Below are 26,145 nucleotides of genomic sequence, written 5' to 3'. Positions count from 1 at the left end.
AGCAGTCGACTGTACTGTAGTTCAGTCTCAAATCCTGCAGAATTTAATTTAAACTTCTTTAAGAAGTAACGTACAGCTGCCCACGGCTTAAAGTTGTAATAAAAATCATTTGTCCTTCTGTCCTCTTAACTTCTGTATCTGTAATCATCTACCACTAGATGTATGGTTGCACTTAATATTTGTTGTGTTATGAACCACGGGAAATCTGGGGAAGAACAAGCTTGTATGTTAATCTGACATTTGCTGCCAGGCATACAGGAAAGCATTCTTTGTGGAAGTCGGCTATTACAGTTATATGAGAACTCATAATCAAATTTAATGTTCAGAAGAGATTGTTGCCTGCCATCAGCAGTGGCTGACACCACTACTTGTGTACCGTAGATCCTTCATGGCTTCCGTCGTCTCCAGCAGCAGAGGTGCTTAGTGCCCAGTGTATATTCACACTGTCTTAAAATACTGGGCTTGTTTTTAGCTTAGAAGCAATTCTTTTCTTTCCAGGGTGAAGAGGTACAAGGGAGAAGGGATGCCTTTAAACCATTCACCCCCAAATTCATGGCACTAAGAACATTTGCTTCTGAGGTGTGCTTGTTGGTTGGCTTTTAGAAATCAGGGCTGCTTGTATGTAGTGTGCAGACACATGCCTAACAAGAAAGCACCTGGGTGAAAATTCTCATAAAGATATATGTACTTCTGTCAGCTTTTTCCAGCCTCCTTTCTGTGGGACCTGAAATTAGGGACAAGGAAAAACAACAGTATAACTTTTTATGAAGGCATCCATTTTGGTATGTTGAACCTTTTGTTGTCAACCTACTTCAGACAGCCCAGATAGATACCAAAAGGCAGAGTGCAGTCTTGACTTCTTGCATCTGTAATAAAGCTTGGCTGGGCTTGGAGGGGGAGGAGGGAAGGGGAGCAGGCTTTCAGCAGCTGACTTCCAAACACACCCCCCCAACTTAAATCCTGGCTTCTAGACAAGCCAACAGTGGCCAGCACCTCTGAAAGGCAGTTGTCACCTTACCTTGCTGAACACTGAAGTGATTTAAAAACAAACTGTTGAAATACTTAGGAACCGTTCTGATCTTGTACATAAAACTAATTTATCCTTTTTGAGCCTTTCTTAAGCACGTGAAGTTTTCAGGAAGGGCAAATGAGGTTTGAACCTGTGTAGGTTCAATGAACACTTAACTGATTGAAGTCTTTGCCAGTTAGATTTCTGCTTTTATAAAGTCTTATTTCATAATCATGATGCTGCTATAATAGCAAATAAGTGTTAAGCATATGGCTGTTTATCTGTGTGGTGAAGGTTACTTACTCATCTCAGGAGTTCAGTGAAACCGTGACTCCTGTTGTGCTACATCTTTTCCCAGTAGTGGGAATAGCTGATTATTGTCCAGGTGGGGAATGCTCTGTTTGCTCAGCATTGTTTATATCATTCCAGGAAATGTGTCAAAACCTTTCTCTTTTTCCCTCAGTGATTTATATCTGTATTTATAAGATTATAATAGGTGCTAGTTTGTCAGACTTGGAGAATGATCTTCCAGAGCCAAGTAGCTAGCAGGAATAGTCAGGCAGAAAAAACAAGGATAATTGTCTGTAAACTCACACCTGAGCACGAACACAAAATTGAGGACATAGCATGGAGCAGCACTCAGAGCAGCACAGGCTTATTTTTGCTGAAGGCATGTTGACCAAACCCCAAAAACTACATTTAGATTTTGAGAAGACTGTCTTGACCCTGTTATTATAAAGCAAGCATTTACAGATACGGTGATCAATTTAGCCAAATAAAAATCAGCTCTATTACATCTGAAGCCTTTAAAGTTAGCATGCATAACTACCCCTTACACATATCTGTCTTCGTAGTAACTTGGATTTGTTACGTGATATTACTGGGAAAGGAGAAGTATTTTATCTTGCAAAGTGGTACTACTGCATATATATAAAATGTAGCAAGCTTGTTTATGCTTCTGTTTTATAATCTTCCAAAGGGCTGTTGGTGAAAGTATTTGTTTGCCTCTGTGTTGTCTTAACAATTGTATGGGACCCTCAGTTTAAAGTTCCCTCAAGTGTAGTTAAACTTTTTCCTAGTCTGTTTGTTCTTTTGCTGTGTTCATCTATTAATGGTTTTCTGCCAAAAGTAGGCTTTTCTGTTTGCAGTTTGAAGGAGGAATTTTGAAGGTCGCCTTTCTTCTCCTGAGAAACCAGCAAGTGCACCTCTTCAGGCATCTGCTGCTGATGGGGGTTTGATGATATCTGGCCGGATAGTCAGAGGAGATGGGTCAGAGCACACTGCAAACCTGTTTGGCAGGAATGTCCATGACCACCTGTACCTTGCTGGTTTTTAGTTTTTATTCCTGTGTTTTTGTATCATTCTAAACCAAGTAGACATATCGCAGCTCTTGTGCTTGTAAGATGAGCAATGCAGAAAGGCCTGAGTCCTGATGATTTTTTTCATATACTAAAACGAAGTTAGCATACAATATCATAAAGAAACTCTGGCAATAAGAGCCTCCTTTCAGCTAAATTGGAAAGAGAGAAAACTTAGTCTCAGGGGAAGAGGGAAGTCCTGTTTTACTCCTTTATTTTCAGGTGGTGAGTTACTTACATGCAATCAGTTTGTAGAATCAGCAGGCAATGTCCCATGTTCGTAACAAAAATCTCTGTGAAGCATTCTAGTGCAAAAGGTGGGGATGCCAAATCATTTTTTCAAACTAAAAACTTAAGTATATATAAAGTAATTAATCCTGAAAGGAAACATTTTTCATCTCAACTACAAAAACTATGTAAAATCTGTCATGGATTTAGTATGTTATGCTTAGAGAAAAGTCTTTTTAATGAGTTTAGAAATACAGTTAAGATACATGTGTTCAAATGTATTTCTCAAAGTTCTCAAATCAGTGGTTTGGCTTTGATCCACAAAGTATTATTATTCTTGTTGTTATGATGGTGGTGGTATTTAAAGTCTCTAAATTCTTATTTCTCTCAGTATTTAAATCACAGAAGGTTAATTAAAGCAGTTCTTTATTTTGCGATTGCTTGGGAATATTAACCTTGCAAAGCCTGCATTAAGTCAGCGAAGTGATAGAATTGCATTTGCTTTATAAAATAACTTTACAAGAGCAAAGACAAAGCCATTTATAGTTCAGTGCCATTAATTGCTTGGCATTTAGATATTAGTGTAGGAGTCAATTAATTAACTTGATAGTAAAACTATGGGAATGCAGGCTGATAAAACTATTTTGTTTCAGGAGATTAGGGATCATAACTATTGTTGCTCCCCTTACCACTCTCCTTATTACTCAATGATTTTCTTTTATTGTTATTCTGAGAGCAAAATTAATATCCCAGAAATAATTTTATCCCTACCTTTGAAATTTAGCAGTAAATTAAACAGAATAGCGAGTTTATCAAAAGATACCTGATCATGTAATAGTCATTTACTTTATGATCCATTAATCTGATGGCTGTTCATAGACAAACTTGTCTAAACAAATGTTTTAGAATATAAATGCACAAATCCTGTTTTAAGAAAAATTTTAAAATACAAATAGTATAGTACTATGAATTAAGTGATAAAGTTGTAAAGTCTGAAAAGTACTAATAAATCTGAGTTGTAGGGGGTTTTTTGTTTTCTGGGCTTTTTTTTAGTTCTGTATGAGCAGTATATATTCCAAATTTCAGTGGTCTTGTAAATTACACCTCATGGCCAGTTGCAATACAGCAGTATTCTCTTATGGCCTTTAAATTAACACACATTTTTTTCCTCAGAGGTAAGGAAAATAAGTTTGTTAATACTTCCTGGCATAAAATTCACCACCGTATTTTTTTGGCTGCCCGTATTTTCTTTAATAATTGAAGATGTTCAGTGTACATATATTTAGTTTTATTTTCCGTATTTTGAATTGGGATTTTGTTGTTGAGACAATGTATTATCTTGAATATAGGTCAGCATATATTTTATATTATCCTTTCCAGTATTTTGCTTTTACTGCATTTCTCTCCTACTGTAGTGGGATTTAGAATAGATTTTGGAGCATGCAGCTGAAATCTTAGAGTGTTTTACTTGTTGCAGTCAGGTATGGACAACAAAGAATGAAATAGCAAAGTCAAAGTAAATAAGATACCACTTAAAAAACAAGTTTACCTTTTCATGTTGACAAAACTGCTTGGTGTTTTTATTGCGGGAGAGAGGAAAACAACTGCTGGTCTTGATGAGCTGTCCCTCAATAAATCAAGCTCTGCAAGAGCACAGCCTCTCTCTTCATGTCTTCCTCATGCTTCTCCCTGATTGCCAAGTACTCGCCCTGGGTATCTTCCACATGCATGTTTTTAGGTAGAAAATTAAATAACTACCTATATGTGTTTGGGTTTTGGGTGTCTGCATACAGAATTCATAAAGATAGTGCTCCTTCACCCTCACAAAAAAGGAGAGGTTTATTGTTGCTTTATTACCTAGCAATCCTTTACCAACTTTTAATCAAAGTTACTGGTTTTTTCATTGCTGTATTAAAGAGTAGTCAGTGGTCTGGTCTCAGACTTTAAAGTTTTCATCACTTCTTTCACTTGTTCTCTACCCCGTTACACCCACCTCCCACCACTCCCAACACCAGCCCACTTGGGAATACTTTCTTTTGAAAAAATTGTGGTTGTGGTGATGGTGGTGAAGACTTTTCTACCTCAAAGATTAAAGAAATTGTTTGCTGCTGTTGGTTTAAAGTGTTGTATTGTGCAGACCATTGATTTGCTTCTGCTGGTGGGTGCTTCCTTCTGGAAATTATTGTTCTCTTTCCACTGCTTGGACTCAGTTATTTTTCCACATGGTGGCTGTATTTAAAGGTTGTTGCACAAGATACTCTGTGTCTTCACAGACTGCAGAGAAGGAGAGGATGGTAATACAGCTAATTCTCTAATTCCAGTAGCCCCAAATGTAACACGCTAACCCTCTCACATACTGAAAAATTAAGTTAACCAAAACAGTAGAGACCAGCTGAGAAAGCCTTCTTTACCAAAATTATTACAGACTTCTTTGCATCTGAGCTTCAATGAGCAACTGATGTCATCTACCTGGACTTGTGCACAACATCCTTATCTCTAAACTGGAGAGACATGGATTTGACGGATGGACTGCTCAGCGGCTAATGAAGTGGCCGGATGGTCACACTTCAAGAGTTGCAGTCATCAGCTTGATGTCCAAGTGGAGAACAGTGATGAGTGGTGTTACTCATGGGTCGGTATTGGGACCAGTGCGGTTTAAGATCTTTGTCAGCGACATGGACGGTGGGATTGAGTGCACCACACCAAGCTGCATGGTGTGGTCAACACGCTGGAGGGAAGGGATTCCATCCAGAGGGACCTTGACAGGCTTGAGAGGTGGGCCCATATGAACCTCATGAAGTTCAACAAGGCCAAGTGCCAAGTCCTGTACATGGTTCAGGGCAATACCAAGCACAAATACAGGCTGGGCGATGAGTGGATTGAGATTGAGAGCAGCACTAAGGAGAAGGACTTGGCGGTGTTGGTTGATGACAAGCTCTACATGACCCCACAATGTGAGCTTGCAGCCTGGAAAGCCAACTGTATCCTGGGCTGCATCAAAAGAAGCGTAGCTGCTTTCGTGAGACCCCACCTGGAGTGCTGCCTTCAGCTCTGGGGCCCCCAACATAAGAAGGACATGGACCTGCTGGAGCAAGTCCAGAGGAGGGCCATGAAGATGATCAGAGGGCTGGAGCACCTCTCCTGTGAAGACAGGCTGAGAGAGTTGGGGTTGTTCAGCCTGGAGAAGAGAAGACTTCGAGGGAGACCTTACAGCAGCTTTCTAGTACCTAAGGGGGGCATACAAGAAAGCTGGAGAGGGACTTTCTACAAGGGCTTGTAGTGATAGGACAAGGGGTGATGGCTTTAAACTGAAAGAGGGTAGATTTAGATGAGGTGTGAGGAAGGAGTTCTCCACTGTGAGGGTGGTGAGGCACTGGAACAGGTTGCCCAGAGAGGCTGTGGATGTCCCATCCCTGGCAGTGTTCAAGGCCAGGCTGGATGGGGCTTTGAGCAACCTGGTCTAGTGGAAAGTGTCCCTGCCCATGGCAGTGGGGTTGGAACTAGATGATCTTTAAGGTCCCTTCCAACCCAAACCATCCTATGATTCCTTCTCCTATGATTCTTCTGTTGATAAAATAGTAGGTAAACCTCATTTCAACCATTTAAGAAACCCGCAAAACAAACCTCACCATTCTGTTTTGTTGGGTTTGGGGTTTTTTATGTGACCTCAGTGGAGTTTTGGGTGTTGCTTGCAACCCTTCTTCACAGATTTACAGGTTTTCATGAGCCTTTAGATGAAGTCTTGGCTTATAGCTCAAAGCACAGTTACAAACGTGCCCCTAAGAAAACACTGAAGAAATGTTTCCTGGTCTCAAGTGAGGAAGTCTCATCCTTGGGTACCTAGCTCGATTAGCCTAGAGGTAGCAGCTGCTCTCGGTGCAGCTTTTCTCTTTATTCTGTAAGCTGGCTTCAGGCTTTCAGCTCTGCTGTAAGCTGCGGGCAGTGCTCTGACCTCGTTTCTGCCAGCCAGCCGTAAGCTTGGGAGAGCTTCCTCAGCGGCAGCAGGCAGTCTGGGGCAGGCTGCTGCCCTCTGGGGCACAGAGCCCCCCAGCTCCCTGCTTCGGTGGCAGCCGAGTTGAAAGAAATGGCTTGTTTTAAATCCTGCCCTCTCCTGCGTTTTGTTGGGTTTAGCTCTTCCTTAGGGGTGCGGAGCTGTGTCTCAGTCCAGCTTTGCGTCTCGCGTTTGCTGAAGAGATGCATTCCTCCCCAAGTTTTAGGAAGGACTAGTGTGGCAGGGGAGGATGCTGGATGACACAAAATCTGTAAGTCATTACATTAATGTGGTAGTCTGTCCCAAGTGACTATAAAGAATAGGACATGTAAAAACTGCCAGGGCTCTTTTTTTTTTTTTTTTTTTTCTTTTTTACTATAGCTTTGTCAGTGAAAGGATGGGCAGGGAGAGGAAGGAGTGGGTGTAGAAAATGAAAGTGTGGTGGGACTGCCCAGTCTTGTAGGGTTTTTTAGGAAAAGTCCAACAAACTCTTTAAACATGGGAAAATTAATGGAAATAAAATGCTTGTTTTACCCCTTATTTCCAAGTTGCGTTTCTCAGATTACCTCTTCAGGTTCTCTCTCGTCTCTTCATTCACACTGGAACTTTGCATCTGTAGAACAAAAAACTACCTTTTTTTGCCTGTAAATGAAGAACTGACAGCTGTTCATCAGGCTGTGCAATGTGCAACAGTCACATTTTAATATGAACATCAAACATCAAACTCACCTATTTTTTTCATGTGGCATGTTACAAGTATGAGAGAAGAAAACTAGAAGAAATGTCTTGTTTCTGATTAAATCCACTATTGATATGCTCTGTGATCCATGGAATGCAATAGTGGCATAAAGAGAATAGCAAGATAAGGGTTTCTGAGAATGATTTCATCTTGGAGCTCTTCCTGCATCACTTGCTTAACGTGGCTCCTGGAGGCCATATAGATGAGACACGTGTGAAAATGGACTAGAGCATTTAGGAAAAGAGACCCTTCTCTCTTGTTTGTTGGCTCAAATTACCCAATATGTGACTAGAAGCTATGCTGTCCAAACAGTGTTCTTCCTGTAAGATGTGGGGAGCTTTTTTGACCTTATCTGCTTTTAAAGTGCTTTCGGTGTATTCTGCAGGGGAAAACCTTCCATAGTTAGGTAGTCTGGGTTTCTAATAAGTTCCTGACAGTTTTGATGGACTGAGCCTTAATAATATATTTGCTTACCTGAATTAACTATCTTTTGCATCAACTGCTGCCTGCTACGTAAAGTATATTTTTTCTTTTCCCCTCCGGGGTCTTAAGACTTAACTTGGTTGTCATTCTGTGATAATTGGGATCCTGAAGGGAGAAAATGGTGTTCCCATTGTAGATGGTTTTGGGGGTTTTTTTTGTTTTTTTGGGGGGGTGGTGGTGTTTTTTTTTAATTAGCTTAAAAAAGAGATGTAGGAAATAGTAAGTTTTAGAATGAAACTGCAGGTATCTTGGAAGGGAAGGTATTAATATCATTGAAGAAGAAGATGAGGTATCTTACTGACAATGACTGGTCTACACTTGAGGCATCCAAACTGGCACGTTTTCCAAATTTGTCCAGGTACATGGTAGGATTTTTCTCTGAGGAGTTAGGTATGATTTCTGGATGAACTATCTCCTTTTGGAAAAGGAAAGGACTATTTTGCTTTGGTACTTCTCTGAAGCTCTTGATTCCCTCTAGTACCTGTAATGAAGACCAAGACCGAAATTAACCTGGTACGGTGAAGTATCACCTTCGTTTCTGAGGGCACAATCCTGTCCTGGCTTGACTGCGAGGAAATGATAACCACCTGAAAGAAGAGCAGTTGCTGCTTGTCAGCCCCACTGAAGCAACAATCAACAATAGCATCAGCATGTTGAGGTAGATGCCAGCCTGTTGCTTGCTGTACTTTAGGGCATCTGCTTTCCTTGTCTCCATTCAGGTTTCCATGGTGGTGGTAGAGGGTTGGCTTGAAATGATTTACGTATTCTGGTTATGAGCAGGGTTTATTTACTTGATCACATAAACACAGACTAGCATGTTGAAGAGGATTACCAGACTGCTTTGGTAATCCACCTCCGGTGGTTAGCACTCTCTTCTTTTTTTGTTGGTGTAATAGTTGCTGGGACCTACCAAACAATTTTTTTCCTGCAATCACCTGTTCCCTCTGTGCAATAAGAGACTTCCTTGCTCTTCCTTGCACAATGCTCTCCAGCTGCAAGATACCGATTTCCTTTTCTTTGAGGCTTTAGGGTTTTTTGTTTGGTTTGTTTTTTTCTATTTCTGATTCATAAAATTCAGGACATATATATGCATTTCTTCTTGACCCAGGATCTTCTGCAGGAGTCCATCTATATCCTGCAGGATCTCTGCAGACCGTCTGTCCAGGATTCAAGCAAACCTCTCTGCTCTTTTGTCCTTAGTAGATTGTTGCCCACAGGGCTGCATTCTGTTTGCTGCTTGCATGAGACTCAGTGTTGCCTGTGCCCCTGGGCATAACATTTTTTTCTGAGTGCAGCCTTACCTACAATATTCCTCTAACAGGTTGGCTGTCCTTTGTTGTCAGTTTTGTGCTGCTAGAGAGTGTACAGCTTGGGAGGTGACATGTTAGTTATTAGGTTGGGCTAGAAGTTGGCTGTATACGGATATGTCACCATTCTGGTAAGTAATTTTTTTTTTTTTTATTGTAGCTTTTTACTGCAGAAGGTGGAAAGAGAGGAAATGTGTTGGTATGTGTTTGCCTACACAGAATGAACAGATGCTTGGCTAAGTCATAACAAGGAATGTCCTTCCATAGCCCATAACATATCACTTGCCTTCTTTCTGTTCCACAGTATCCCTTCAGAGATGAGTAAAATAATCTTGCATTGTAAGGCTGTATGCTCCTCTTGGCTGCTGCACTGAGTCCTGACTTCCATTCTCAAGTTGTCTCAGGAAAAAAAAAAAACCAAAACACATTTGCTTTCAATTTTGCTGTTGTCACATTGCTGTAGAATTCACTGCTTTCACACTTGAAGTCTTCTAAGGATCAACCAACTGAATCAAGAACATAAGCTAAAATAGTTTTTAATGAGTTTTTCAAATTGAAGTCTAGTATACAATTTTCCATAAATTATTTTCCTTGTATTTAACCATCATGGTACTTATCTTCGTGGGTGGTCATGTCATCCCTCTGAAATTTGCTGCAGTAGAAGTGGATGAAGCCTGAATGATATTTCTCACCCAGCCCTTCTTTAAATGTGGTTTCCCCCAAACATTAATGTTTTCACTATGCTTTCATTTTCCATTAAAAATAACTTAAAGTATTTAATAACTAGATCTTATCTTCTTAGGTAGAACTTATAAAAAATGTGCATTTCATCTACATGGTTTCAAGCATTTACAGCACTACATTCATTCAGGTTTGCAGGGAACACGTAAATGTGGACAGACGTTCTTGGTTTGAACTAGGTCCAGCTAGGGGGTGAACGCATGACACTAACTAGCCTTGCACATCAAAAGGGAAAAGTTGTCTATCAGTGGCCTACTCCGAAGTGGTTGCAGTGCAGTTGACTTGGGCTGCAGTCTGGTGGCTGGTGGAGCTGGCCTCGTGGCTGGTGCTGCCGGAGGAGGGAAGTTTCCTTCCTCTCTTCGCTCACCCAACCCTTCCCGTAGGCCAGCTCTGCTCAGTAACCCATGATAAAGCTGGGGGGAGAGGGGTTACTTTTCTGGCAAGTTTTAAGTTGCACCATTTCACAAAGTGGTCTAATAAAGACCACTAACACAAACTAAGGGGTTGTGTGTCCAGCTGCTATAGTTGTGGGAGGCAGGAACAAGGCTTTTGACTTTCTTGCAGGCTGACACATTGGCTCACTTGGTCGCTTTAAACCCCTGTGTTAGTGAAATCCCACACCAGAATTAGAGACTTGAAAAGTTTGTAAGATGAGTACAGTAACAGCAAGTAAAAGGGAAGAACATACTGTTTCCTCCCTTGCTCCTCAGACTACACAAATCTTGAGCTCCGTCCATATACCACAATTTGCAGAGCAAGCTAAAAGTGTATGTCAATAGGAGGTAAATAACTAGTCCTGTCTCTGTGGATGATAAGCAATTGGTTGTTATTATTACCCAAATAGAATAATTGTATATGGATTGGTTTCTGAACAGCTTACCCAATACATAGGTTTTAGGCTGGGTATATGTAGGCATAGTCCCCTTTTTTTTTTCGTCTACCTGTTTCACAGTATAAATGTTTTTTGAAAGGTCTAAAAAGTCTAAACTTCAGCTATTTTGAGTATCATTTTATGAGTTGCTGGTTATTTGTCCCTATGCCTCTTCTAAAATCTGATGGGGGAAACCCTGCTTTTAGTTATTTTACAACTTTGTTGACAGTTTGTGCTATAACAGCTATGATATGATTGGGTTTATGCCAAGTTGGGAGGTTCTGAGTGGAAACTTGTAGCCTTCTGTTTATAAAAGCCTGGATTTCTTTCTTACACACATGCTCTTCTATGGGAGGAAGGATTTTCTGTGATTCATAAAAAAATCATAAGCTTTGCTTTGAAAGCTGATGCCATTGATGGATGAAATATTGGGAGTCAAAATAAAAAAAAAAAAATCAGGGATCCCAGCAGAAGATTGAGCCCTAGTATCAACTGGGGACTCCTCAGCCATGACTGTATGTAGATGTAGCACAACACATGGTAACATGTTCCTCTTCTCCTTACGTTTCCTCTGTTCAGTCCCCAATAACTCCATTCCTAGATGCTAGAAAGAAAAATGACCTTTCAAAACTGAAAGTGAGAATTGCCAATTCCATGCATTTCTTCAGTGAGGGACAATTTACCCTAATACTTCTGTTCTTATTTCTTATTTATCTCTTAATCTGTTGTATCTATTCTGTAATATTCTGTATGTTAACAAAATTTCCTAATGCAGAACTGAAGAAAGGCAGCAGGGATTTTCTCTCCCATTTTTCAGTGAAAAAGATACTAAGCACTATTTTGGTTATGAAGCCAACCTCTTAGTGTAATATGCTATTATTTAATCGTCATTTTGTTTCGTATATAAATGGACTGTTTTTATTGGACAACACATAGGTATAAACACATAAAATTATACACACAGCCCCATGCATATTTCATCTGGGAGATTCTCATGCCTGCAACTTACTGAGAGTAAACTGATTCTTTACTTCTCAAGAGCTGCTTTCCAAGTTTCCAGTGATCCAAGTATCTAAATGGCTGTATGGAGAATATAAGAAAGAGTATGTGATCTCGTCCCATTTGGAGTGCACAGGTATCTGCATCGTAACAAACACGGATGTCTGCAGTATTTGTTTCCAAACTTCATCTGGAATTATGCAAATGGATTTGATTTTTCAGAAAGGAAAGCACAGTCAGAAAGGAAAGCATGATGAAAATGGTGCATTTAAAAAGACAAAGTGTGTCATGTCTGGGGTTTTTAATGTGCTCTTCAGTGTGTGGAAAGACATTTCATAGGTAGTGTTCAAATACCCAGGTAAAAGTAAATTCCATTCAACATGCAGTATTTCTCAAGAGAAAGCGTGCTGTCTCTTCCCTCTCCTGCTCTGGTCCCCCTGGAAATTTCAGTAGGAAGTGAGGTTAAAATCTTGCAAACATGTGGGAAGAACGATGCTTGGTACTTTGTAAGGAATTAATGGCTCTTGATTTTTCAAAATATAAACCATGTTTTGCTTCCCAGAGAAATCCTGTAGGGTCTGTTTGGAAAAAGGAACAATTGTGTTTCTAAAATGACGTCTCCTAAATTGAATATTCCATTTATCCTTTTTCACCACTCTTGGTATTTCTGGGTGGTTTTTTGTTGTTGCTGTTTTAACAAGTGGTTCTTATTTGGTGTATTTTTTTAAGAATTAGGAAGAGGAGAGTCGAACGCTGAACTGGAAGTTGAAATCTGGGGTTGCTGGGTTTATTACAGATGCCTGCGCAGCGACAACCCCTAGCGTGCATGTGCGTGAGTGTGTGTGTGTGCGTGCGCGTTTTTAAATAAAAAGGAAAGCAGAGGTTTGCTCATTTGTTTGCCTATTGTGAAGCTGTCCTGCACCTTTCTACTCCTTTGTACTGGGGTGAAGGCTGCTGAATGGAGGCCTTGTGCCATTTGTTGATTTTAAACCTCACTGTTAATCCACAGGAACCTGCTGGTGTGCGCAGCAGGAGAGCTGTGTGACAAGTGGAAATCTGGGAGGGGGGGAGCGCGGGGGGTCACAGGGGATAATAATCATTCAGCCATCAGCCTTTGTCACCCTTAAGCCTAATTGTTACCCTCTGCTGGTAACCACATTGAAGTGCTGGCCTTTTAAGTGTTTCTTGATTTTACTTGGCACCGGCTTAGGGATAGGATCGTTTATTGCTGGGTTTTCATCGTATCAGGTTTGCCGGGGGTTGTTTTATTAGCCCCGTTGAATTTTCTGCGTCCCTTAAAATAATTCGGGAGAGTCCAAAGTGGTGGAAGGCTCTGAATGGAAACAGTACGGTTGTTAGCAAGTTCCCCTCTGTCAGGAGCTGGGCTAAAAAGAGAGACAGAAAGCTTTCCTGCTCTGCAAGCCAGCTGCCTCGCAGAGTCGATGCCCGAGCAGTACCGCTGGTGCGGACGCGCGGCTGTCCGAGCAGCAGCAGCAGCAAGGGGATGTTCGGGCTACAGGGGGATGGGGCAGGGGACGGCTTCCCCCGCTCCTCCGCACCAGGCGCGCGTGTGTGCTTTCAGGTACGTGTCAGAAGTGGAGGTGTGAGGGCGGCTGAAGCGAATTGAACTGGTAGTAAACTCGGGAGGGGGAAAGGAGAATTAAACCATTGAAAAGCAACAAAGAAAAACCTTTAAGGCGAGATATCTTTTCTAGCAGTCGGGAACTGGTTCTTCAACTTCCCCTGCCAGTTGTACATGCTGAAGTCAGTATTGTGCTTTCTGTTGTTTTCCTTGAAGTTAGTGTACAAGCTGCTATAGTAGCTAAAATGAAGCCTGAACCTAAGGCTTTGCAATGGGCAAGTATCTATACGTGTGAAGTAAGCTTGTGTTGCGGGCCGGGGGATGGCACGGAGGAGGCTGTTTCGTGTCTCCCCCCGCCCCTGGGTGGTGGGTGTTGTGTTAGGCTATTACCTAAGACTGCTTGGGCTTGTGTAGGGAGGAAAACCCCCAGGTTGCTGGTACAGGCTTTGGAGCTACCCTTGATCCGATACACGATGCGACGTGCCTCCAGCAGATGCAGCGACTGCGTTGTGTACTACAACCTGATAGCCAGTGTTTGAAAGTTGTGCCAGTAGTAGTGATGGTAAATCCAGGGTCGTTACAGGAGTCTGATTACACAGCAGGATTACAATCTTACTTTCAAGTCCAGTCTTCCACCTGGCTCAGTACTTCATCAAAACACTTGAGAATACATCTCAGAGTAGGATGAATGTTTTGAACACTTTGTGCTTGCTACTCTTTTACAGTAAAAGGGGGTCGTTTATTTAGCAGGCTTGGTTTCCTGTGTTTCCCCATGTTCCAGTGGTGTGATTCCCTGCTGCTTGTCATCATGCAGCTCTGCTCCCTGGATTTTTTTACAAACAGTGCAGGACATAGCGGTACCTGTGTGGGCTTGATACTACCATCAGGAAGGTTTAACTAGTAAAATCTTCTGATCAAAAAAACCATCAGCACTCAGCTGTTGTATTTTCACCCTTCTGTGATGCGGATTTAACTGTAATTACTGAGTAAGGTTAATAATTCTGTTACAATTGTTGTTGCAGGACATGTCTCAGGAAGGCTATGGAACCAGATCTCAACCCCCTATGGCCCCAGGAAAGCCTAACCATGAAGACTTGAATCTAATCCAGCAAGAAAGACCATCGAGCTTACCAGTAAGAAACTAATGTTTGTTTCAGTATTTTATAATGAAAGCACTTTATGTACCATTTCATTGCATCTAGGATGAGCGGATATGAAATATTGAGAGAAGAAATATTAAACGAGGTTGATCACAAACTGTTTTTAAAAATATGATGAGAACAGACAGCTTGTATATGAGTGGACTTTGTTTAGGCTTGTTCTGGTTCAAAATAGCACTATTTATGCACATGCATGTTTTGTGCTTGTGCACATGTGTATTTGCATAGAGGAAATGGATTGATTTTTTTTTAGCTTTAGGAATTCCATACTTGCACAAAACAATCTGGTGAGGAAGAGGCTTTTTTCTGTGCCCTTTTCAAAGGATTTCAGTAGATTCTGGTTTGGAATACTGCTACCAGGAGTTATTTGCTCCAAACCCTGAGTATCTGTAATGAGTTTGATGTGTTAATTCTGCTACTGTCTATTACTAGAGAAGTGTAGAAGTGGGAATGATAGTGATAGTTGGGCTAGGTTGATCTTTTGGTTAGGACATTATTTCGGACTAACATTTCTTACTTTTTCTGAGCTCTATGCATTCTGCTGCGGGGGGAAACAGCCCAAATGAATATACTTTGCAAAGACACTGCAGCTACTTGCATTTTTGAAGGTCTTATTTCACTATAATGGACAAAGTACTCTTTAGCCTTGTCTCTGTGTGCCCCTCGTGGTTTGGAGATTTTCTTGTTTGTTGGTAGTAAAACAGCATGAATTTAAACCAACTAGAATGTGCTCAGCTTAAATGATGAAAACTTTTTATAAACTATGTAACCTCTGGCTTGAAATAATGTATAATAAACATATAGGATTTTTCCTGCAGTTCACTGAATATATATTCATTTGCAGTTAGCAGAGGGATCTCTCTGAAGAGTTTACCTTAACAAGACACCAAATGTATCTGTGAAATCTGGTAGTATGTTGTATATTTCACCTCTGGCACATGGCACTATTGCCAATCCCTAAAAATAGGGCAATAAACATCTTCACAGCATTTTAAAGTTATATCTTTGGCACCTAGGAGAGTGTATGTGCCACAAATTCTTTACATGACATTTGAGACATGCATGTCTTGAGAGAAGCTATGGAAACTGGTGTGAGAAGAGATATCCATTTGCTTTGGACCTGGTATTAATTTGACAGTTTTTCAGGACGCCTTTTTTAAAAAGACTAATGTCTCTGAACAGATCTCAAAAATGAATGCTGGCAATTACCTTAAAAATAGTAGCTGCTGTGGACATTGAACTGTTTTGGCAATAACTACCTACTTTAAAAAGCAGTGATATTAAAAGGGACTTTTTACCTCCCAGTTTTTCATGAACAGTGTTTATTAGGGTAGAGAGAAGTAAAGTTATTTATCAACTAATGTTCTACTAATTTGCCTGTGTTTTTTCTTAAACAATTGTCCTACTTTTAATCCATGCTGTGTCCTACCTCCATTGTCATGATATCTAAGCAGAGTATTGGGTATTATCTGTGTCCCTGAGTGTTTGGTATATTTAGTAGCTCATTATTCTAGGTATGAGTGAGCTGGTAGTATTAACAGTGAATGTTAACCATTTTGGCCACATAGCTTAAACTCTAAGTTGGTCCCAAATGCTGTTATTGAGACACTTCGTTACTGAAAAGCTTTAATAAGTAACCAGAGAGCACTTAATATACTCAAAACCCCTGCTGTTTGCATATGGAGGGGAATGGGAGGTATTATCATTTTGTATTTTGTTTTGGTTTTGGCTTGGGGTTTTTTTTGTGGTTTTTTTTATTTATTTATTTTGGTTTTCAAATTTAAAACCAACTGCAATCCTTCATATGTGGTGACAAGGCTTTTTTTGGTAGAGCAAGCAAACTCCCCATCATCTTGCATCCAAGGAAAATGTCTTTGAAATTAGGAAGAATCCATACATTCAAAGTACGGTGAACATAAATGCTTTAATATAATTCGATTTGGGGTATGAATAGCTTTGTTTTTTCTCTGGAGCAGGAGAGTTCTGTATGCAGTTTTGGACTGCTTAGGAAAACCTGTGATCACTATCCCTTGTTTAGTATTCCTAGTTATAGTGTCATTTTGGGATACTAAATATGGCTTCTTAAGCTTGTTTTCAAGATAATGCTGTTCTTCAGGGTAGTAGTCAGTAAGTCATCTTTGTACAGTGAAGCTTGAAATGATAGCAGTGGTGTTACGCTTTTAATAACATTTGGATATGTTTTGTTTCATGGTATTCTGGTATTTATACAATTTGCCCGTTATCTTATTAGTTCTTAAGGGCATTGTGTAAAATCACAGCAGCTACATAGCAAGCTTATACAAGTGTCTAAAAACAACAAAAGAGATGTAATACTAAATGGTGTTCTCTGATGTAGCTTTGAAAAAAGACTTTTCCTTTGATGGATTTGAAGAGGACCGGGCCACTTTCTGTGGCACTGAATGCTGGCTTGTGTCATCCTTTGGGAGAGTTTTTTTCAGGTTTGTGTCACAGAAAGTGCAGCTAAACAGCTCAATAGTTGTTCCGTTTCCTTCACACATTGTATATAAAAGTCCTGGCATGAATGTTCCCATAAAGTTCAAAGCAGACAAATTTGTAATGTGGGTTGGTAACAAATGGCTACAAACAAAATATGGCTTTATTAGCTACTTCTAATGGCCTGTCAGATTCTATACAATGCTTGCTTTCCTTCTCCTAACTGCTCTGATATCTGGAGGGTTTGACCTGTGGGTCTCTGGCCATGTGGAGTCACTGAGAGCCCAAATGAAAAGTTGCACAGAATAGTGCTCCGAGCACTTTTGTTGGGGTCACAATTAGAAGGAAATCTCAAGCTTTTGAGAAAACATGGGAGTTAGGTACTGTGCGAAGGAAAGGAAGTCATAAACAGAAACTGTTCCCCGTTAGAGAGGAGGAATAAAGAGGGAGAGGCCTGAATGAAATTATCTGGATAACAGCTACTACAGAGTATATTTAGCCAGACTTAAGGGATAATAGCAAAAGACATATTTCTGCGATTGTGAGAAAGCTAGAGCAGACTTACAGGAAAAAGTTTCCAAATGATACATCTGCAAATTTGTTGTTGTAGTAAAAGGCCTTGTGTCAGCAGTGGGCTCTGTGTGTGTCTATGAAGGCTAATCCTCTATTTTGTCTTTAATGAGTAATTTTGTTAATGTTCACATTGGATTGTGTTGATAGAATGAAGAGCAGAAAACTTAAATGAATTTAATTTTATTTTATTGGCATGAGTATGAAAGTAATTTCAGATAGGCATTGGTGGTTTTGCTGTTACTTTGTTTTGTTTTAATAAGGTCCTTTTTTGTCCAGTCTCAGGTGTGCTTGTTTGAGGTGTGAGGTCAAATGGCCTATCCAAGGTTGCCATGCTTTTGAAACATGAGTTCCTGCTAACTTTTTCTTGTTGCAACGTACAGGTAAAGTTCTGTGGCTGCTTGAGCCGTTGTAAGCGAGGGCAGTCGCAGTCCTGCTGTGCGCCCCGCAGTGTGTTGGCTGTGCCGTCCCATCTCCTCCACTGCCACTCCTGGGACTGGCCAGTGAATTTGACTTGGGCAATTGAACCAGCTGAGAAACACTCACTCTCTCTATTTCTGGGTTAGTTTTTGACTGAATCACTGTGTAATTGCATGGGCATCAGTGGTACCTCAGAAGAGGAGATGGGAATCAGAAGCTGTGATGGGAAGGGGGACAGTGGGGACTGCAGCAGCTTTGATTTTAGCCACATCCTAAAAGACTGTATGATCTTGCTGGAAGAGTTTAAGATGCTGTCATCCTCTCAGCTGAGACATGGTGGCACAGCAGATCCCAGTGTTCACAGTTGGGCCCTGCAGCAGTCACAGAGCCCCAGACAGACAGAAGGCAGTTCACTTCTTTTTGTAAGGTAAATTTTCTGCCAGTTTGCATCCCTGAGCTGTTTAAAGCAGTCAGTGAGTGCAAGCCCCGAAGCTTGAGCATGCATGGCTGGAGGCTGCAGGGGAGGTGGGTTTATGGTGGCCCTCAGCTGCATTGGTGTACACTGTAGGGAAATCGTGGCCTTAGTCTTATAACTTTGCTGAGGTTCATCTTGTGTTTACTGGAGGTCATGCAGTGTTGAAGGGGAAGGGTTGTATCTGGGGTTGCAGGAGTCGGTGCTTTATTAGGTCACTCAGAATTCTGAGTTCGTGGATTAATTCTGTGACATCACTTACTGGGGCCTTTTCATGGAGGAAGAGCAATTTCTATGCAGAACAAAATAGTAGTCCACAATGGAGGTAGAATGCCGCTTGTATCTTGTGCAGTGATGTGACCTGAGAAGTTTGATTGTGGTTCTACAACGTCTAGAATACGAAGTAGCTTGGGAAGTCATCTCGAGCAACAGCGCTCCCAGAACAAATGACTTTAATGGCTGAAGTCTTAATAGACGAGGAAAAGAGTTTCCAGCATTATTTGAGAAACTGTGGTTGAGAGTTATCAGGAGATACCTCTTCTTTTCTCAGAGGTTAAACTACTGGGATGAGGGACTCTGGTGACATTTGTACAGAGCTTAGTCCAGTAAGCCCTAATCGTGATCAGGGTTGTGGGCACTACCATAATGTAAATACTAATTACCACTGTAGCCCCTCTGGTAAGGACAAATCAGTACTAAAGGAGAGGTAGAGCAGGAACCCTCTTTTTTTTTGTAATCCTTGTTTGATTCTTTGCAGGTAAGCAAATTAGAAAGCTTGATCTAAATTTAAGTGATATTTTAAAAAGCTAGAATATTGCTTCTGATTTGAGAAAGAAGCGGGGGGGGGGGCAGCAATCTGTAAATGGATTCTTGGTAATTCTTGGGAGGCAAATGCAGTTGCTAGTTGATAGATGCATGTGTAGTATATGACAGCAATTCTGTCCTGTAGTTATTTGCCTCTATTCATGTCTCCATCTGAAAATAACTGTTTGGGAGTATGTTAAACCATGAACAAGAAGGAAATATGAGTATGTAATACTTGTGAATTAAATTTTCCATTGTTTTTACATCAAGTAGGATAAGACTGGTGTGCCTCTTTCCCACTTTCCTTTCTTTTTTCTGCAATGTTGTAAAATAACTGAATGATCTTGTTTTCCTTTGTTTGGGTCAAGAAATTTTAGCTGAAAATTGTTACTCTGTGAAAGAAGATTATTGACTCAACAAGCCTTCAATTTTCAGTGAATAACACTCCCACCCTCTAGCTTCAGGAGCATGTGGTGCATGCATTCTATTTTGAAGTACAGACTGTAATTTAAAACTGAGGCAGTTTGATGCCCCACTGAACTTTGTTTAAGCCTGGAATAAAAGGAAAAAAGCTTCAAGTTGCAAAGAAGTGACTAAGCTTTCTCAAAGGCTTTTCTTAGCCATTATGCAGAGAGTTGGAAAAAGTTGCTATTTTTTCCAAGTCATTTTAATTCTAGATCAAGTGCAGTTGCTAGTTTGTTGGGTTTTTGTTCCTTCTCGCCATTCCATGTAATAAACCTGTAGCTAGAACAAGTTTCATACAACACATAGGTCTAGAGTTACCAAATACATGTATTTTCAGTGTGTTTCTGAGGTGAAAAACATGCTCTGTTGGTGCTGGTGCGCATACAGATTCTGAGCATGGCCTCGTGTTTGTGTCCTGGTGTCAGTCAGAATAGTGGGTCAAACCCAGTGCGAACCACTGCAGCGCCACTGACATTGGTTGTGTTATCGGGGGATGAACTTAGGCTTTGTGTGTGTTGCTGAAAATCTTAGCCCACTCAGTGTTCATGCATGTTTTACATTTGACTTCAGTGAAGCCAGGATTTCACGTAGGTGATCAAACTGATTCATTCATCCAGTTTAACTCCTGTTTTGGGGGAAAAGTACAATTAAAGTAGTGCAGAGCAGCCCTGAGCATATGTTGTCCACCTAGGGTTAAACTGAAACATTGAAACCAAAATTGTTGATTCTTGAATTAAGTATTCTTGCTATTAAAATTAAAATATGTAATGTGAAGAGAAGGTCCTGTTGTTATTCATTTGTGGTTCGTGCTTTAGAGGATTACTTGGTTTTGCTTGACAGATTGATCATATTTATTTAAAAAAAACAGTGTTAGGTTGTTATTGAAGTATAAAAACTAATTTCACTAAGTACTGTAAAAAAGATACTTGGCTATTCCATCACCTTTTCCATTTTCAAAATACTTTACCTTTGCAATGTTTACAATATCCCTGTAATAACAGAATTACTAATTTAGGATCTAAGAAAATTTACAAATGCAAAAAGAAATATTTAGTCTGACCTCTACATGAAACTTATGTGGGAAACCTGCTAAGGGATTATAGATCCCAGTAGTGGTTAAGGTTGCAAAAACTTGTATTTAAATAGGGCAATGTTGCCCTAAGTGGAATATTAAAGTATTAGTAGCTTTTTTCCTGCAATGTTTTTTAAAGCCATGAGGAGTTGCATCAGTGTACTTCATACCTCCAAATACCAGGACAGTACTGGTGTCAATTCAAGAATTAAAGAAACTAGATATAATTTGGGTGGTTGAAGCTTTCCTTCCTCCCCGTTCCCCCCGTTCCCTGTTCCTGTCCCCATAGCTGGGGCGACTGAACTGCGCTTGTGGTAGTCCCTGAACCACCAAAGCTTGCAACTTGAAATGAGAGGCAAGCTGAAAGCCCCCAAGGTTACTTTGATATGTAAGGCTGTAAGCTGTAGTAGCATGGGTGCCTCTGCATGCATGGCTCAGATGTACCTGCTGCAGGGACAGAGTAACTGCACTAGCTGTCCTTTTAATCTACCTAAATTTCCAAGTCAGTGCCTTCAGGTTCTGCATTTGGGAATCTAACTCTAAAATGGTAGGGTTTTTTTTTCATTTGGGGATTAATTTTTAGGTTTTAAAACATTTTACACAATGTGTGTACATATATATATATTGTGTGTATAAAAGCATGCATGTCTTATCTGCTTGGTTATTTGTAAATTTTGAGTTGATAGCATACTATAAATTCCAAAGCTTAATATATTCAGTGGTGCATGTCTTTGTTCATGCCTTTGTGAACATTGGGATTATGACACAGAAAGTAAGACAAAAGAGTATTACTCACTTGAATACCATTTCAGGAAGTACCTGAGACACTGTAAATGTTTTTTCTTTCTTTTATTTTTACCACAAGTATTCCTGTAAGATAGGAACTTTTTTTTTTTCCAGAATGACTACTTTACTTGTGCTCACCAACCGTTGTGAAGTGAGACCTCAGCTTCATAACCTTGACTAAACACAGTAACTCATTCTGACCAGCAACATCTGAAGCCTAGCAGTAGATGCCTTCTCTTTTTCTTCTGCCATCCATTCCTGTTTGCTGGGAACATGTTGGCTTATAGTGCTATTGTTGCAGCTTTCATGTTGTTTTTTTTTTAAAAAAAAGTTACCAGTCTTTGATGTGAAGCTCACTTCTGAGTGGTCCTGGTCAGCTTGCTGTTTCTGTGTAAGCAGATGTTTGTGCAGTCACGGTCAATAGTGTTAAGATTAGGCCAGGTTTCACAGTGCTTTGTCCGATTGTTTATGGTGCATCCATAATTGCTGGGGATTTTAGGTACCATCATAGTGCAAATGGGAAGTGTTTGTAATGTGTTACTTGTTTTGTAGTACTATATTGGAATCCTGATAAAGTCAGTCCTGTAGTGTGTGAGACTATTCATGTTTTGTTTTATTTTTTGAGGTTTGAAACAGGTTTTTAAATTTCTCACTAATTTGTTTTCTTGAAACCTAATGCCTTGTAGTGCCTCTGAAACCTCCTTTCCTTTGCTGGAGCCATACATCTTAGATTCACAATGAAGTCTTCCCTTGAAGACAGCAATTCATGGTGGCTTTTTATAGAATCTGTGCTATATTGTGCTGTATGTGAGAAGTGCTTCTGAAGTGTGTTACTTGTAAATAGGCTTCCATTATCAATTTACCTTTAAAAAAATTATATATATATACACACACACACACAAAAGGAGGGGGGGTTCTGCATTTGTCTTTGGAAGGCACTAAGCTTTAACTCACTGCATCAGTTTTCCTTAACATCATGCAGATTATTCTGTGCCGTTTCCCACACAATTCCAAACACAGTTCTGCTCCTAAAGGACTTCATAAAGAGGGTCCTGTTTGAATCGGCAGTGTAATTGGGGGGGGGGGCTGAAGCATTGTAGTGTGTTGAAATCAAGATAAAAAAGCTGATAACATCAGGAAAAGGCTACTTTCAGTTGCCAGTGTTCTTGATCTCTTTGCTTCCATGCAAACAGTTGCAATGACCCTTTTAATCATCTCAACCTGTGAAATGAGACTTACTGTGTTAAATGAGAATTAGAACCTGAATTTTGAGGCATATTGCATTAGTATAGGAAAATACACCATTCTGGATAATTTATTTCACATCATATTTAAATGGCGTGAATTTATGTGGTGTGGTGTTGGGGTTTGTTTTTTACTCCCCCTTTCAAGGTGGAAATTCACTTAATAGTTTATCTTTCACCATACTATTGCAGTTATCATTTTGGGAAGTAATATAAAGATAAGCATACGTGAGAGTTTATATGTTTGCTTGTAGTAATACATTATGCATCAGTAAGCTTTAGTAAGGTTTGCTGAATACACAGTAGTGGACCTAGTTAAGAACAAAGCTTGTTTCATGCCATAGCATAAGGTATAGACTCACATGTACATTTACAGTATCATAAATTATGAATTTTGCCAACGTGTTTTGCACAAAAGGTAATGAAAGAGATCTAAAACATTATTACTTTTGTTTCTTAAACTGCAAACTATACAATGGCCAGTGCTTGTTTTTGAGAAGTATGGAAGTAGAGGAACAAGAAGTGATCTGAGATTTTTAGACTCACTTGCTAAAATCAGAATAACTTAGTAAGATTATATAGGTAGATAAAATGGTTTATAGACTAAGTACAAACATTGGCCCTAGTGAACTAATCCATTATGACACGGGATAAAACTTAATGCAAACTGTTATATTTTGGTTTTAGACTTTTATAGTGAACTGAAAGCCTTACCAGTTTTTTGTATGATACTGCAGTGGAGATGGAAGAAAAACTCCAGATTATCTCTTTCCCTTATTTAATCTACAGACCATGTCAGGATTTTAATAATAGGGCTGAATGCAAGCTTCATAAAAACCTGATTTTTTTCCATCCTGTTTATTGTATCATTAAACGCCTACATGAAAGTAGGAAAAAAAGTAAGGTGGTTCAGTGCAATCTTCAGCACAGTTCTTCAGGATTTATTGAACCAAGCCTGTAAAATTTTAGAATCTGTGTTTGTTTGTTTTGTTTTTTTGGGTTTTTTTTTGTTTGTTTTTGTTTTTTTAATAAGTAAGATCTCATAGTTGTGGCTTCATTTGGATTCTCTCATAGTCCATTTTCTTTTCATCTTCTTTAGTTTCCTTTGTTTTGCTTGTGCCTTTAAAGAAGACTGAGGAAGACTGTATATACACACCATTGGTGTTTTTAAATGACTGCTAATTCTTCCTGCATGGCTCGTTAGACATTTTGCCCCATTGGAAATCACAGTAAGAGCCTTTTTTGTTCCTATTCTGAGGTATGATGAAGTCCAGGAATTTTTTTGGCTCTGGAAGTCTTTGGCTGCTTCTGGCCAGAGGGTTATTCCAGAGCTTAGACCACAGCTCGGTGTGAGAGGGGCCATTTAGGCTACCTACAGAGTTGTCTTTCTCCTCTGCAAAGAAACAGAGGTCAGATATCAGATTCTATGAAATGCTGAGAAATGTACCCATGCACATACTCATATATACTTACAAACATTTTAGCTCTTTAATTTTTGCTGGTTAGAACCAGTGATTTCTAGTGCCTGCTTTTTAATGCCTATATTCACAGTAGTACAGGTCAGATTGAAGTCAATCCTGTAAATCCTTTACCATATTTTTCCCAGAAAAACAAACTTTCCCCTCCTGTATAATATATATACTGTATGTATTTTGATCACTTGACCTCCATTTCCATGGAGATGTGATCAGGGGGTTGTAGTCAGCTAGCCACACAGGCTAAAAACTGTCTTTTGTCACTTACAGTGTGCAATGAAACTACAGATTGGAAGAGTAATTGAAGGACCTATAGACTGACACTTTTTTTCCCCCACCACCCACATCCATTAAAAATGTAACTTGGAAACAAAACGTGATCAGCTGTGCAAAGTGTTTTTAAAAAAATGTTTATTTAAAAGAAAAACCAAACAACAAAACCCACCCCTTCTTTAGTCTTTAACTTCTAAAATCTCTTTTCCAGCAATCTAAGACATTCTGTATACCCTTCTATGTATATTTGCATTTCCCACAGACTCCTGATTCGTGTGTGCATAGTTTTAGATGACACGGACTCAGTTTTGTCAAAAGATGAATTTTGTAGTGCACTTGAACTCACACATTCATGGTTAAACAAGTGCAGATCGGGCAGCTAATGCTCCTCCGAGTTCAGTCTGGGGTTAGTGTTTCAGGGTCACGCACAGGATCCAGCTCACGCTTGTGAGCAGCATGTACCTACCAGTCTTACCAGGGTGAGTGACAAAACCTAACGGCAAGTCCTGGCCCACGTTGCACTTTGGACCGAGAGAATGTGGTTCAGGGACACAGCGCGGTGGCATGTGCTGCTGCTCTCCTGGCAGCGCCCGCGGCCCCGTCAGCTCAAGGGCTGACATGTAATCTTAGACTGAAGCGTGTGCATGGGTGGTGTATTCGTGTTTGCTGGCCAACTAGTATGCTTTGTACTGCTGTATTTGGGGTTTAGGTCTCTGAAGACTTCTGGGCTCTGTCAGGTGCGAAGGTGCCTTTCTGTTAAGGATACAGAAGCTCATGGTACTTCATGGCCGGGCGAGAGGGAAGCAAAATGTCTCGATTTCTGCAGAACAGGGTTAGGTTTCCTTCAGACTAGGTAATAACCAAGTTAGGGATGTAAGGCCATTTAGATTATGCGTATCTCTCTGTATATAGTAACGTACTAAAATATACTTCAAGGTGTTGGGTTGTTCGAGGAGCTGTCTTTCCTGCAGCTCCTCTGTCTCCTCTCCAAGGGGTTCCCAGGGTAACCCAACTCTAGTAAACCAAAAAGCAGTTTTGTTTTTTTATCTTGGTTTCAGCACATGGCTGGGATGCTGTAGGGAACGTGGCACCTAGAGAAGAACTGCACTCCCCCCCAAAGACTCGGTGAAGCAGATTTAAAAAACAGAACGCACATGAGCTTGAATTCGTGGCTTCCTGGGCAGCACACCGTACTACTGCTAGACTACAAGGCCTGCTCTGTAGATTGATTTATAAGTGGGTATTTTTGTCACGCTTAATAAGAGCATGTTGATGAGACAATGGCATATAAGCTAAGTTAATGTCTGTTTTTTCTGCACTACTATTACTCTTCATTGCCAGTATCCACACAGCAGCAAAACTTGCAAGTGAGCTTTCTCCTTCCCTGCGAGGGCTTTCTCCACTGAACCAATCTTCCAAGTATCCCAACTCTCTTCACGTAGGACGAAAAAATGAAGACGACTTGTTGTTATTGGAACGAGACTACAAATTAAAAGCGTGTCGATTGAGGGAACTCGGGTTCTCCCTCCTGGCCGGGCGAAGGGGCTCGGCCTCCTCGGCCGCCCGCTCCCCACTCGGATGGGCGCCTGGCAGAGGCGGCGGTGGGAGCTCTGCGAGGCGGTTCAGCGAGGCCCCGGCGGCG

At 40.4% G+C, this 26,145-nt stretch overlaps 1 protein-coding gene across 8 annotated transcripts in view; it reads left to right on the top strand.

The window, feature by feature from the left end:
* ARID1B (AT-rich interaction domain 1B) overlaps positions 1-26,145 on the top strand; it is a 336,792-nt gene that overhangs the window by 89,275 nt on the left and 221,372 nt on the right. For all 8 annotated transcript variants that reach the window (XM_075035934.1, XM_075035940.1, XM_075035938.1 and 5 more), the window contains exon 4: positions 14,331-14,441. In XM_075035934.1, coding sequence (XP_074892035.1) covers positions 14,331-14,441 — 111 coding nt within the window. The remainder of the gene's footprint in view (positions 1-14,330; positions 14,442-26,145) is intronic.

The sequence above is a fragment of the Buteo buteo genome, chromosome 9 (assembly GCF_964188355.1).
Source record: "Buteo buteo chromosome 9, bButBut1.hap1.1, whole genome shotgun sequence".
NCBI classification, from domain to species: Eukaryota; Metazoa; Chordata; class Aves; order Accipitriformes; family Accipitridae; genus Buteo; species Buteo buteo.
This window is presented reverse-complemented; position numbering and strand designations above follow the sequence as displayed.